At 35.0% G+C, this 14,608-nt stretch overlaps 1 protein-coding gene across 1 annotated transcript in view; it reads left to right on the top strand.

The window, feature by feature from the left end:
- The window catches only part of GABRG1 (gamma-aminobutyric acid type A receptor subunit gamma1), a 59,564-nt gene that overhangs the window by 18,414 nt on the left and 26,542 nt on the right, over positions 1 to 14,608 (top strand). The window contains exon 3 of the mRNA XM_007539675.2: positions 14,046 to 14,113. Within this exon, the coding sequence (XP_007539737.1) occupies positions 14,046 to 14,113 (68 nt within the window). The remainder of the gene's footprint in view (positions 1 to 14,045; positions 14,114 to 14,608) is intronic.

Below are 14,608 nucleotides of genomic sequence, written 5' to 3' on the forward strand. Positions count from 1 at the left end.
AGATCCTTAAATTGATCACTGCATTCATTAATTTTTAATTGTGATTTTTAAAATTTCCAGTATATCATGTTAATTTTTTAAATCAATAGCTACCACCATCCTTGCTGGTTAATTATTAACACTGAATTATGAATTCAACTGATGGCTTTGTGTCTAAATGGCTAAATTATTCCTCAGTGTAATTATTATTATGCAAAATCCTCTAATAGGTGCATGTAGTTTGTGAATGACTTCATCTAGAAAGACTGTGAAATATATAAACCTGATAAATGTTTACTTAAAGATAGTTTTGGTAATTAAATAGTTCAAATTTTATTTTAAATATTTAAAAAAAGATAGCAGAATGACTTCATCTGGGTTTGTCATGTTTTCATTCTTTGGCTGAATTTGTAAATTTTGCCATGGATATTGTCAAAGTTACATTGTACTACATCATTGTGTTATTTTAAAAGACACATGACATTAGGACTGGGAAGTGCCACACCCAGTAGAGGGCACATATCACCATGTTAAAGGATCCACAATCAAGATCCCAGTCCCCACCTGCATGTGTGAAACACCTCTATAGAGTAAACTCTCTATCTTCATCTCAATGTCTCCATTCCTTCGCAGCCTCTCTCTCTGCCTCTATCAACAAAAGAAAAAAAAAGAAAGGAAAAACAGTGGTAGATTCATGTGCACACACCAAACCACATTGATAGTTCTAATGACAACTAAAGAAAGTGAAAAAAATAGAGAAAATATGTTAATATCTGTTAATTTTGATGTTAGATTTGCTCATGTAGTTAAATGTGACTTCCTCCAGCTCTCTCCAAAGTAAATTTCTCCTTTTAATTAATAAATATGTCATAGGAAAACACATGGAAATTTTAGTCTACTTTTGACCATTAATCTAGTAGTATCCATCAGTAACAACAATATATAACAGTTTTTGATGTTCTATTTTCCTTTTTATTTTTTATTGCCACCTGGGTTATTCTGGGGCTCAGTGCTCCCAGCAGCCTACCCCTAATTTTTATTAGATAGGGGACATAGAAATTGGGAAGGAATGGGGAGATAGAGGTAGAGAAAGACACGTGCAAACCTGCTTCACCACTAGTGGGGAGCAGGGATTCCAACCCTGGCCCTTGTGCTTGGGAATATGTGTGCTTAAGTGGGTGTCCCACCACCCAGCCCCCAATGTTCTGTTTTTCTAAATAATATCTTATTGTCACAACTCCTTCTACTAATATTAATTGCATTTATGCTTTAAGAAAAGCTATCACTTTCTAATTATTTACTTATTTATTTACATGAGAAAACACTGAAAAAATAAATATTTAATTTATCTAAATAATCTAAAAGTCATTATTTTTGTTGGACAGGGTTAGTAGCTTATAGTACAGTCTTTAACACATAAGGACAATATCTCATCTACCCTGGATAGGAGTCTCCCAAATTAGAGGCCCCTTCACCATCATACACCAGGACCTCACTGTCCCTTCACACCATCTCTTTCTTTTCTTCCCCATTGTCCTTTGCTTCGGTGCAGTATACCACACCCAGTCCAAGTTTCACCTTCTGTTTTCCCTTACTGGACTGCTTTTATAAGTTCCACCTGTCAGTGAGATTATTTGGTATTGGTCCATTTTTTTTTATCTAGCTTATTTCACTTAACTCGATACCTTGAAATTATGATCAAGATAGTGCAAAGGAAATAACCTCATCATACCTAATGGCTTCATAATACTACATTGTATATATGTACTACAACTTTCTTAGCCATTTATCTGCCATTGGGCTCCTGAGTTGCTTCCAAGTTTAGGCTATTATAAACTGTGTTGTGCTTCTGTGAGCATAAGTGTGCATGGGTCTCATCCAATAGGTGTCTTTGTATTCCCTGAGTAAAACCGGGAGATGGAACAATCTATCATCATCATCACCATCATCATAATCATCATAATTACTATCATCAAATTTTTTTTTCCCTCCAGGGTTATTGCTGGGCTCAGTGCCTGCACCATGAATCCACTTCTCCTGGAGTCCATTCCCCCTCCCCCCTTTTGTTGCCCTTGTTGTTGTAACCTCGCCGTGGTCACTATCATTGCCACTGTTGATGTTGTTCGTTGTTGGATAGGACAGAGAGAAATGGAGAGAGGAGGGGAAGACAGAGAGGGGGAGAGAAAGACACCTGCAGACCTGTTTCACCACCTGTGAAGCGACTCCCCTGCAGGTGGGGAGCCGGGAGCTGGAACCGCGATCCTTATGCTGGTCCCTGCGCTTTGCGCCACATGCGCCTAACCCACTGCGCCACCACCAGACGCCCAATCATCAAAATTTTGTTGCTTAAAAACACAAAGGTTTTTTTGAGGGAAGGGGACGGGACACAGTCTTTTGGTGGTAGGAATGGTGTTTATGTACACTCCTATCAATTGGCAGTCATTTAAAAACAACAACAACAACAACAACAAAACCTCAAAGCTTCCTCTGTTTTCTTTTTCTGTTTCTATATCTGAAAATTTCAGACTGGAGTGGGATAAGTCCTGCTGAAAACAAACAAACAAAAAAAAAAACAACACACACATAAAAAGCTTATCCACTGTAACAATATAATTAGTCTACTAGTCTTCCAAATACTTGACATACCCACATCATTTTCTGAGTATATACTTCTTTTTATCAAATATGGTATTACAGACTTGACTTGACAGAGCAGTGGGATTCTTATTTACTCCAAAGAATGCCTTTTTGGTCCCTCTTTCAAAATGGTATTAGATATAAAGGTTTAGGCACTACTTATGTTCACTGATGATATTGGACGCCAGTGCTTCTTAATCTTCTCAGGAGGCGGAAGCAGAAAATACATGTTTTAGGGAGTCCGGCTGTAGTGCAGTGGGATAAGCACAGGTGGCAAACCGCAAGGATCAGAATAAGGATGCCAGTTGGAGCCCCTGGCTCCCCACTTGGAAGTGAATCGCTTCATAAGCGGTGAAGTAGGTCTACAGTTGTCTATCTTTCTCTCCCCCCTGTCTTCTCCTTTCTCGGTATCTCTTTGTCCTATCCAACAATAATGGCTACAACATTAAAACAACAAAGGTAACAAAAGGGAATAAATAGATAAATATTAAAAAATAAAATAAAATACGTGTTCTATACACATTGTACACATATTTAATTCTGTGTCTGTTATGCATATTTTATGAACTATTAGTTCACACAATCTGAACTCTACAGAGTTTTTTCTAAGTCTTACCTTTTACTTTTATTTAAGAAATTAAACTTTACTTTATTTGGTAAGACAGAGAGAAATTGAAGTAGAAAGGGGATAAAGAGGGAAAAAGAAATCTTCTTCACCTCTTGTGAAAGAAAGCACTGCTTCACCACTTGTGAAGCTTCCCCCAGCAGGTAAAGTCCAGGAGCTTGAACCTTGCCCACTGGAATGTGTGTCCTTAACCAGGTGTGCCACCATCTATCCCCTTACCTTTTCCTTATTTGTAATTCTTTATTCAACAGTGAGACACCTGCCCATCATTCATCCATAGTTGATAGTCTCACTTATTTATTTCCAATAAAAAAAGCTTAGGATCTAGTACACATGTTACAAAAACAAATTAAGTGCCTAAAATTATTCCTTACCTGTACTGTGTTTAATAAAAATATTGTTCTTCAAGTTTCATTGTATCTAATAGAGTAGCATTTCTCAAAGTTACCTAGGTCATTTCTTTCCTTCCTTATTCTTGTCAGTGTGATTATAGTATAGTTATAGCATGTACTTTTAATAAACTTTGTTTCTAGTGATAATGATTGATTTCATTTTTAGTTAATTTCATATTCAAATTATTTGCCCATTAGTTTTGATATGAGGGAAGTAATATCAGGATTTTAAGAGTAAGAATTAAAGGAAAATATATAGGTAGTGAAATCACTTTTCATAAATTTATGATCTACCTCACTCTCATTCTCATAATGAACCAATCAAAGTAATTGGTTTTGCTTCATCTTTTGTTCAATTATTAAAAAATAAAATATTAGATACACATATATACTGTTACATATAGTTTAGCTTATATGAAAGGTATAGAATTTATTTTTATTTTTTATATTTATTTTTATTTATTCCCTTTTGTTGCCCTTGTTTTATTGTTATAGTTATTTATGTCGTTGTTGGATAGGACAGAGAGAAATGGAGAGAGGAGGGGAAGACAGAGAGGGGGAGAGGAAGATAGACACCTGCAGACCCACTTTACCACTTGTGAAGTGACTCCCCTGCTGGTGTGGAGCCGGGGGCTCGAACTAGGATCCTTAAGTTGGTCCTTGTGCTTCTCACCATGTGCAATTAACCCGTTGTACTACTGCCTGACTCCCTAGGTATAGAAGTTTTTGCATATGAAGGAAGACTGAATGATGGTATCCAAGAAGATTATCTAGTCCTAATCCTCCAATCTTCTGCTTATTACCTTATTTGGAAATAAGATATTTGCAGTGATAATTAAATATTTAATTTTTAGGTAAGGATATCATCCTAGAATCTCACAGGTGGTCCTAAGTTAAATTTCAGTTGTCCTTATAAGAGAGAGTCAAAGAAAAGGGAAGAAGTAAACACACAGAATTGAAGATGTGAAGATGGACCACAGGGAGATGAGGAATTTCTGAAATGATAAAACTCAGACTAGAAAATAATAGATTCCCCACTAGAGTCTCCTGAGTGAGTAGAGCCTGTGTCCACTTTGATTTTGTACTTCTATCTTCCAGAGCATGAACAAAAAATTTACTACTTTTTAAGGTAGCAGGTTTATACTAATACAGATAGCACCCTTAGGGCACAAACAAAAGAATATTAGCCTTTAATCTATAATATTGTTGCACATTTTTTTCTTATTTTCAGTTGTCATTTTTCTTTATGTCTTCTAGTTTATATTTTTCTTGTTGCTATGTATACAAATCTATCCATCTTTTCTTGAATTATCCCAGATATGTCATATATTTATGAAGAAATTATAATACATATTTATGTATATAGAGAGAGATAGTGGAGGGAGAGATTTAACAATTTACAGTTCAGTCATTGGCACAAGAATATAAATTCTCATCTTCCCAAGGAAGAGGTATGCAAAACAGTCTCACTGCAAACATAGGTCCTGTTGGGACTATGTGATAGCTTGGTAGAGCGTAGGGGAGCTCTCCCATCCTTGGATGGAGGTCTGGATAGACACCTCTCTGGTAAGTCTCTCTTGTCATAGAGGTGAGACAAGAGGGAAGAAGTCTCCCAGACTAAGCTTGCCTTGTTAGTCTCTCAAGCCCACAGAAACCCCAATAGTTCCCTCCATTAACTGCAGGCCACATGGCTGCCTACTTTAAGATTCACTTACTCAAAGTCACCTTCTGATCACAGAAGAACACACCTTATCACACACTCCTAGCAGTGCCCTTTGATGTCCTCAATTTGCATCAAACCTTGCTTATCCTCTCTCTATCTTGCCTTAACTGGTTCAACCCCTCTCCTCCCCTCAAACACCTTTGGGTAATTAAATGCCTCCATCAGGAGACTAATTATCTTGACCTTTATGTATCTGCATCAATTCTTGTCATACCAGCCCCCTACCATAGGGGCAAGCCGACCTTTAAGAAACCTGTAATTTCTGACATATTTCAATAATAATTCCCTTTGTTTGGTTTTCTATCTAACTCATATCCACCTGCTAATAAACGAGTTCTGAGCATGCTGCAGGTCTCCCCGGTGTCTTTACTCTAGAAAGAAGCAGTCTGTTACCTTTCCCCTGGATATCACCCCGCCAGAGACCCTGACAAGGTCCCTTCCAACTATCTTCCATCAGAAGTCTTATTCTCTTTTTACCTTCTCCCTTCCTGTTTCCCCAGAGTTCTTTGCTTTGATGCAATGCAGCAAACCCAATACAAGATTCACTTTGTTTTTTCTCTGACCTTGTTTTTTTTAAGTTACATCTATAAATAAGATCATCCTGTATTTGTCCTTTTCTAATGACTCAGTTGTATTCCTTATACCAAATTTAGAAGTTAATCTCAGCATCCACACTAACTTCTAGTACTCAAGTTTTTTTTTAAATATTTAGTTTACTGATCCATGCGAAGTTCATTTCTGTGTACAGTATGAAGTGTGAATCTAGTTTACTTTTCCAAATGTATTTTTATTGACTTCTTCTTTTACTAAAATATTAATTTTTGTCTCTTTACCTTTTATTACACTTGCATATGGATTTCAGTTATTTGGTGTTTTTCAATTCCATTATCAACTTTATTCACTTGCCACCACAAATGGATGGTAGAGACTTAACCAGCATAATAAGATGAAGTACTAGTTTCTTAGGCTTACATCTATCTTATTGTTTTTATTTTTTCCAGTTTTCTTAATTCTTAGATGTTTTAGAACAATGTAAATACGTTACTTTATTTAGCATAGTTCTATAAAACATTTTTCTATTTACTGTTTTTGAATAATTTTTCAGTTAATTTGTGTTGGATCTTCATTTATTACTTCAGTAACAAATCTTTATGGTAATCTTCCTTTCTTCCTATGGCTTTTGTGATTTCTGGTTATTTTGTAAGATTCATAGCTTTTTTATGTACCATTTGTCATTAAATCAAAGCCCACGTACTTGGAAGGGATTTGATTTGTAGGTGTATTTACTTGCTTTGTTCTAAGGGAGAGATTATAATTTCCAGTTGATTCATTTTACTGCTGCAGAAGTGAGAAATTTCCTCTTTTGCTCCCATTTTTTTAACCAAATTCCAAAGTCCACATCTCTATTTCTCAATATTTACTTTGCCAGTATTTATAACAGAAAATTCTATTTTAAATTACAAATAATCATTATGAAACATAGCAATACTACCACAGATGTAAAAATTATTTGAAATTTAATATCTTTATCTTAAATAATGTACTTAAAATTTGAATTCATAAAATATAACAGTTTTCAAGATGCCTATACATGAAATTTAAACAGGTTATGCACTATAGGTTTTATTCAGGAAATAATAAGAGAGTAATTTGTTATTCCTAACAACAAATATGGCTGAGAAATTGCTCACTTGGATAGTGTGCTGCTGTAAAGTATTATGCATGATCCAGTTCAAGCCCAGTCCCAACTGCACTGGATGAAGTTTTGGTAATGTGCTCACTATTGCTCTCTTTGCCTTCATGTCTATGTCTAAAGAAACACAAATATTCACTTCGAGTTCTCCAAACTGTTCTCCATAGAGGTTGGAACAATTTACATTCCCACCAGCAGTGCAGGAAGGTTCCTTTGATCCCACAACCTCTCCAGCATTTGCTGCTGTTAACTTTTCTGATGTATGACATTCTCACAGAAATAAAGTGTTATCTCAGTGTTGTCCTCATTTGCATTTATCTGACAATAAAAGACATTGAGCATACTTTCATGTGTTTCTCAGCCTTTTGGATCTCTTCTGTGGTGAATATTCTGTCCATGTCCTCCCCCTATTTTTGGATGGGGTTATTTGTTTTCTTGTTGTTGAGTTTGGCAAGCTCTGATGTATGGCATGTAGTGATCTTCTCCTATTCTGTGAGGTGGGGTCTCTTGGTTTGGGTAGTGGTTTCTTTTGCTGTGCAGAAGCTTTTTAATTTGATGTAGTCCCATAGGTTTATACTTGCCTTAGTTTTCTTTGTAATTGGATTAGTTTCATTGAAGATGTCTTTAAAATTTATGTGGAAAAGAGTTCTGCCAATATTTTCCTCTAAGTAACGGATAGTTTCTGGTCTAACATCCAAGTCTTTGATCCACTTGGAATTTATTTTTGTACTTGGTGAAATATAGTGGTTCAGTTTTATTCTTCTGCATGTTTCAACCCATTTTTTCCAACACTATTTGTTGAAGAGACTCTGCTTAACCCATTTAATAGTCTTGGCACCTTTGATTTCATCCTTTATTTCCTCTTTGACCCAGTAGTTGTTAAGTAGTGTACTATTGAGCTTCCACATTTTGGGACTATTACTAATCTTTTGATTGTTAAGTGTTAGTTTAATCCCACTATGGTCTGAGAAGATGCTTGGGATGATTTCAATGCTCTTGAATTTGCTGATGCTGTCTTTGTGGCCTAACATATGATCTATCCTTGAGAATGACCCATGTCGACTTGAGTAAAATGTGTATTTCATTTTCTTCGGATGAATGACTCTGAAAATGTCCAATAGTTCTAGTTTACCTACCTCCTCATTTAGCTCCCTAATGACTTTATTGATTTTCTGCTTGTATTATCTGACAAGTTGAGATAGTGGGATGTTGAAGTCCCCTACTCTGACTGTGTGGCTGTTAATATATTGCTGTAGCTCTTTCAGTAGATGTTTGATGTATTTAGATGCCTTCTCATTGGGTGCATAGATGTTAATAATTGTTAAGTCCTCTTGATTCACTGATACTCTGAGCAGTAAATATTGTCCATTTCTATCTTTTTAAATTTTATATATTTTAATGTCTATTATGTCATATATGAGAATAGCTGTTCCTGCCCTTTTTTGTGGGCCATTTGCTTGTATGACAGTTTTCCATCCTTTCAGTTTGAGTCTGTCTTTGTCTTGTTGAATTAGGTGGGTTTCCTGTAGATAACATATTGTTGGGTTGTGTTTTCATATCCATCTTTCTACTCTGTGCCTTTTAATAGGTGAATTCAGGCCATTGGCACTTATTGATATCAAAGATTGAAGATATTTTAGCACCATTCTTGTAAATTTTTAGAGTGTTCTGATAGATAGCATTATTTATGGTGGTGTGACTGTTTATAGGAGACCTTTAAGAACTTCTTGCAGGGCAGTCTTGATGATAGTTGATTCTTTCAACTGTTGCTTGTCTGAGAAGGTTTTGATGCCTCCATCTAGTCTGAATGACAGTCTAGCAGGATACAGTAGTCTTGGTTGAAAGCCTTTTTCAATGAACACTTGATAGATATCTTGCCATTCTCTTCTGGCCTATAGTGTTTGTGTGGAGAAGTCTGCTACTAATCTTACGGGTTTTCCTCTGTAAGTGACTCTTTGTTTTTCTCTTATAGCCTTCAGGATCCTTTCTTTAGCCTTATTACTTTCCATTCTAAATATGATGTGTCTTGGTGTCTTTAAGTCTGGGTTAATTCTGTGTGGGACTCTCTGGGCTTCTTGAACCTTTATGTCTTTTATGTTGTCTAGATTAGAGAAGTTCTCAGCTAGTATTTCTTGTAGTATGCTTTCTTCCCCTCCTTCTCTTTCTTCTTCTGGTAAGCCAATAATGCATATATTATTTCTTTTGACATCATCCCATAGGTCTCTGTTGTTGTTTTAAGTATATCTTAATCTCTTTTTGAGAAGATCTCTTACTTCTTTTTTAGCTGTATCTATTTCATCCTTGATCTTGCTAATTCTGTCTTCAGCCTCATTTATTCTATTCTCTCTCCCCTCTACTGTTTTTTGGAGTTCATCTATTTTGTTACCCTGTTTCAAGACTGTTTTACCTTGTTCAGCTAGTTGCGTTCTTAGCTCAGCTATTTCATCTTTCAGCTCTCAAATAACCTTGAGATAATTAGTGTTTTCTTCCAGAGTCTCATTTTTTGTTTCTGCATTTCTGATGACAATTTTTCCATACTCTTTACTCACTCCTGTTATTATTTCCTTAACTGATGTTTGGATGTTGACCTCATTATTTTGTGGTTCAACCTTTAGTGGTCTTTTAGCTGGACTCTTGTCCTGGTTCATTTCTTCAATATTTTTTCTTGTTGGTTTAACCATTTTATATATTATGCTATGAGGTCCCTCTCTCAGAACTTTTCAAATTCCTGATCACTCTTGCTTGCACTGACTTGTGTGTAAGTAAGGTACTTAAAAGGTTTATAGTTGTGGAAGTTAACAGTTGTTTCATTATTACTTTAATCCCTGAGTTGGAGCACAGTGACTTAAAAGCCTCTTTTGTTCTTTTTCTTCCCTGTAGGCAATGGGAGCCTGAGGGCTTTTAAACTGTAAGTAGGCTTCTTAGCCTAATCACTGACTCCTCAGCAAGAGATAAACCAGGGTGGGGCAGAGATACCAGTGGTTATGCAAAGAGTCTCTCACAGCCCCACTACTAGGCCACTGAGGTATAGATTTTCTCCTGAGTTTTCTGGTTACTTCTTTGTCCCCTGGTTTCAGCACAGGGCCTCCCCCCACTGCTCCAGATTCTGAGGGCAGTAGCAATAGACACTCACAGTTGCATTTAGTGAGTCTTAAAGGAGTCCTCTCCTCCCTTCAGCAGTTTTTTTGTTGGTGAAAGAGACTGGAGGTGTTGTCTCAACTGGTAAACTGCTGGACTGTTACCAGCCAATTAATCTCTCCCTAGGATCCTCTCTGTCCACAAGCCAGACGTGTTTGCACTCACTGGTGATTTGGTGGGTTCCTGAAGTCATTCTGGTCCTGTCTTATTGTGGTCCCAGGTGGTCTCCTTTGCTATTCTTAGTTGACCAGGCAGAGGAGTGGAGAGAAACACAGCTGCTGCTGCTCTGTAGCCCCCTCCCATATTCATTGTTTTCAACTTGTATTTATTTTTTCTTCTTCTAATTTTCTGGATTTCTATTAGATTGCTTAGAATGCCTAATATTTCTGCATGATCACTTCTACTAAGATTATTATTTGCATTCTTGTGAGATACTTAAGCAAAATGTTTAGACTCACAGCAAAAAAAATTTTGCAAAATATAATATACCTGTATTGTCTCTACTGGTCTTCCATCTATAAAAAAGTAACTTGCTGCAGAAGTACCAGATTTTCTTAGTTATTGTTAAATACTGTAAATGGACAAACATTGGACTGAGAAAATTATAGTGCTAAGAAAGATTATTAGGTTACCAAGTTTTATAAATTTTATTAACTTCACCACTAAATATTATTCATAAGTCAATATGATGGGTTCATAAGTCTTTAAGAAACAGTCACAGATTTCTGTTGTATTTTATATATTTTTGAGACTTATAACCTACTAGCTGTACGAATAAAATTAATATGAAATATTTCAGTTTGCTTCTAGGTTATTATTCTTCCTAATTGTGGCTGATGTTATGGGATCAGATAAAATATTAGAAGCACATAATTCTTAAATTGGGTACAAAGTAAGGTCAAACATAGCCAGGCTATACAAATACAAATTTACCAAAGTACTGATTAAATATATTCTTTATCAGCGTTAGGGTTCTATGTGGACTTTTCATGTGATTCTTTTTATCAATCCAGGCTAACTTAATTTATATGGCTCATACCATGTTTGCAAAATTAATACTTTTCTTTTTAAACCTGAGCAAGCACTGTTCAGCTCTGTTATATAGTGGTACTGGGAAGAATTAATACTTTCTTGACAAATGTGTATTTGTTTTATGATTAGATAACATGGTGGCATTGTGAAACCAAGAGAGATCAAAGTATATAAGACTTTCTTACTTTGTAAATATGAAATTTCTTTAAATAGTAACTCTCAATAATTTTTTTTCTGGATGTTACTACATACTATTAAATACTTGGTGTTTGTTGATTTTTCTAATTACAAAAAAACTAATTGAATAAGACTGGCATATTTCACTTGTCAGTTGAATAAATCTGACAATAAATGTCCTTATAAATAGAACAAAACTATTGTATTGTTGTTAATTATGTAGTACTATAAAACATTTTGTAACTCTACCTATGAGTTTAATATTTATTGACTGAAGTTCAAAATCCATCAAACATGGCAAATTATAAAAGATAATACTCTCAAAAGACCACCCTATGTTCAATTGCTAGCCAAAATTAAATTATAAAACCTTCACAAAATCATATAATCTTACATTTATTTAAGAAATCTGGTGTGGGGGCCAGGTGGTGGCACACACTCTTGAGTATACATGTCACTATGCACAAAAACCTGGGTTCAAAACCCACTTTGCATCTGCAGAAGAGGGAAACTTTACGAGTGGTGAAGCAGGTCTCTGGCAGATAACTCTCTCCTCTATTTTCCCCTTTTCCTCTCAATTTCTCTCTGTCTTATCTAATGAAATAAATCAATCAATCAATAAATAAGGGGCCAGGTGGTGGCACACCTGGTTAGGTGCTCCCATTACAGTGCACAAGGACCCAGGATCAAGCCCCTGAACCACACCTGCAGGAGGAAAGTTGCATGAATGGTTCAGTAGGGTTGCAGGTGTCTCTGTCCCTCTCTATCTCTCTCCCTCCCTTCTCATTTCTCTCTGTCTCCATCCAATAATAAATAAATAAATAAATATAGATAAAATTAAAACAAACAAACAAATAACTTGAGGGAATGGTGGATTCATCCTACAGTCACCAAGTTCCAGTATTTACCCTGGTGGCAATAAAGAAAAAAATAAAACAAAATAAAAATAATAAAATAATATAAATAAGAAATAAAAGGAAAAAATAAAGAAATCTGCATTTTGACTGTCAGGTGAAATCACATTTCTGCATGGTATATAAGTCTAGCAACCAATGGTTTTACACACTAAAACAATTTATAATAAATCTTATTCATGTTCTCTGCTAGGAAACCAAGTAATTAAAATATTTGCTTCAGGAAAAATAGAGGTAATTAAGTTTCCCTACTTGTGGTTTTATTTATTGTAGAAGGTAAAAACTAAGTATGGTTTAAAATTATATAAACACAGTTCTAAAAAGTGATTTAAGCTTTCCCTTGAATACTGTTGGCCAGGGACTCTGTTAGTCTAATAAATACTGGACAGGGAGATAGGCCTGGCTGGAGAGGTTTGTTAACTCAGCTATGTGTTAGATAGGATAGTACTTCCTCCCAGATCAAATATAGCATCTGAATTTTCAGAGTGACAAATACCAGGCCAGATAGGGAGATAAAATTAAGAGAAAACTACATAAATATTTTTAAACACTGCTACTTTAGCATTTAAAAAAGCTAAATTAATTAATTGAAATTTAATACACAAGGTGTTTTTTTAGGTTTATTTCATCCTAGTTATCTTTGTAAATATCCATGAGGGAGATGATAGTTTTTCCTTCTGATAATTCTCCTTCTTGTCTACTTTGTAAACAAACATATTTATACCTTAGTGAACTTGCTGAACCAATAAATGGATCCCTTTATATGTTACTTGTTGGAAAATATGAATCAAAATAAAATATGTTATAATGTTCTTCATAATAAAAAAATCTCATTAGTGCAAATTATTATGATTATTATGGTAAATCTCATTGTATAAAGTTAATATAATAGATGATAAATTTTAAAAAATAAGTTGATTTCAATTTAAAAACCCAAGCAAGTTTAAATGTATCATCATTGTGAGTATTTATTCATCATAATATTTTTCATTAAGAATATGTATGTGCAAGTGTATACATGTGTCTGTTGTCAGGGATATATATATATGTATATGTATATGTATATGTATATGTATATGTATATGTATATGTATATGTATATGTATATGTATATGTATATGTATATGTATATGTATATGTATATGTATATATATAATTTTACTGTTCTTGGCTGACTTTTTAATCAATATAAGATAGATAGGTGGGTAGATCGACAGACAGATAGATAGACTGATTGACTGATAAATGGATGGAGTACAGAGAGAGCCAGACACTGCAACACTGGAGCTTCCCTTAGTGCCAACACAGCAGTCCACACATATGGTACTAAGCTTTGTACCTGCGTTACACTTGTGGCAAAATAGGTACCCTATCTGGTGGGCTACTTTTCCAGTACTTATCATAACATTAGATAAATATTTAAAATATTATCCTATTTTAGGATGTATATGCCATTTAGAGACTGACTGGATGAATGGAGGGAAAGTATACCAAGCAAGACATTGTCTTGCTATAATCTGTTCAAGTTTGAGCCTCAGTATATATGGGAATTGTCAAGGGACCTGAGAGAAGGTACCCACCACCTGGTCCTCTTTCAATCCCTCTCTATTCCACTTTCTCTCTCCTTTCCCCTCTCAGTTTACCTGTATCTATCCAGTAAAAAATTAATTTAAATTTTTCTATGATTAATTATGTCTAATCATCTTTGACTATTCTTTTTGTTGGTATTTTGCAGTGAGACCCACAGTAATTGAAACTGATGTTTACGTAAACAGCATTGGACCAGTTGATCCCATTAATATGGTAAGTAGTAAAGTATTAATATAACTCGATGTCACACAGGGAGATAAAATACACTTTGCAACTGACTATCTTGTCTGAGTCAAAGTAGTCCAACTCAGTACTATATACAACATCAAATTAATCCTAATGAAACTACAGACTTTAGTTGTAATGACCTATCAGTGCTGTTTCATCAACTATACAACACTGGTGCCAAAATTTGATGGTGGAGGAAAGAGGTGGACATGTAGGAATCAAATCTAAGTTCTTATACTCTTCATAGTCCAGTTACCAACATAGATTTTAAATATTCTGTTTTAAACTACAATAATTTTATTTCTGAGAGTCACACTACTAGATTCCATTCCATAGATACAATAACATTGTACATTCTTCTCCATTGTTTTTAATATATGTGCTAGTCTTGCCAGTTTGTCATAACAAATCACTATGAATTTCACTCAAATAACATAGATTATTTTCTCCAGGTTGGAAGGTTAGAAGTTCAATTTCAAA

The sequence above is a fragment of the Erinaceus europaeus genome, chromosome 3, assembly GCF_950295315.1.
Source record: "Erinaceus europaeus chromosome 3, mEriEur2.1, whole genome shotgun sequence".
NCBI lineage: Eukaryota > Metazoa > Chordata > Mammalia > Eulipotyphla > Erinaceidae > Erinaceus > Erinaceus europaeus.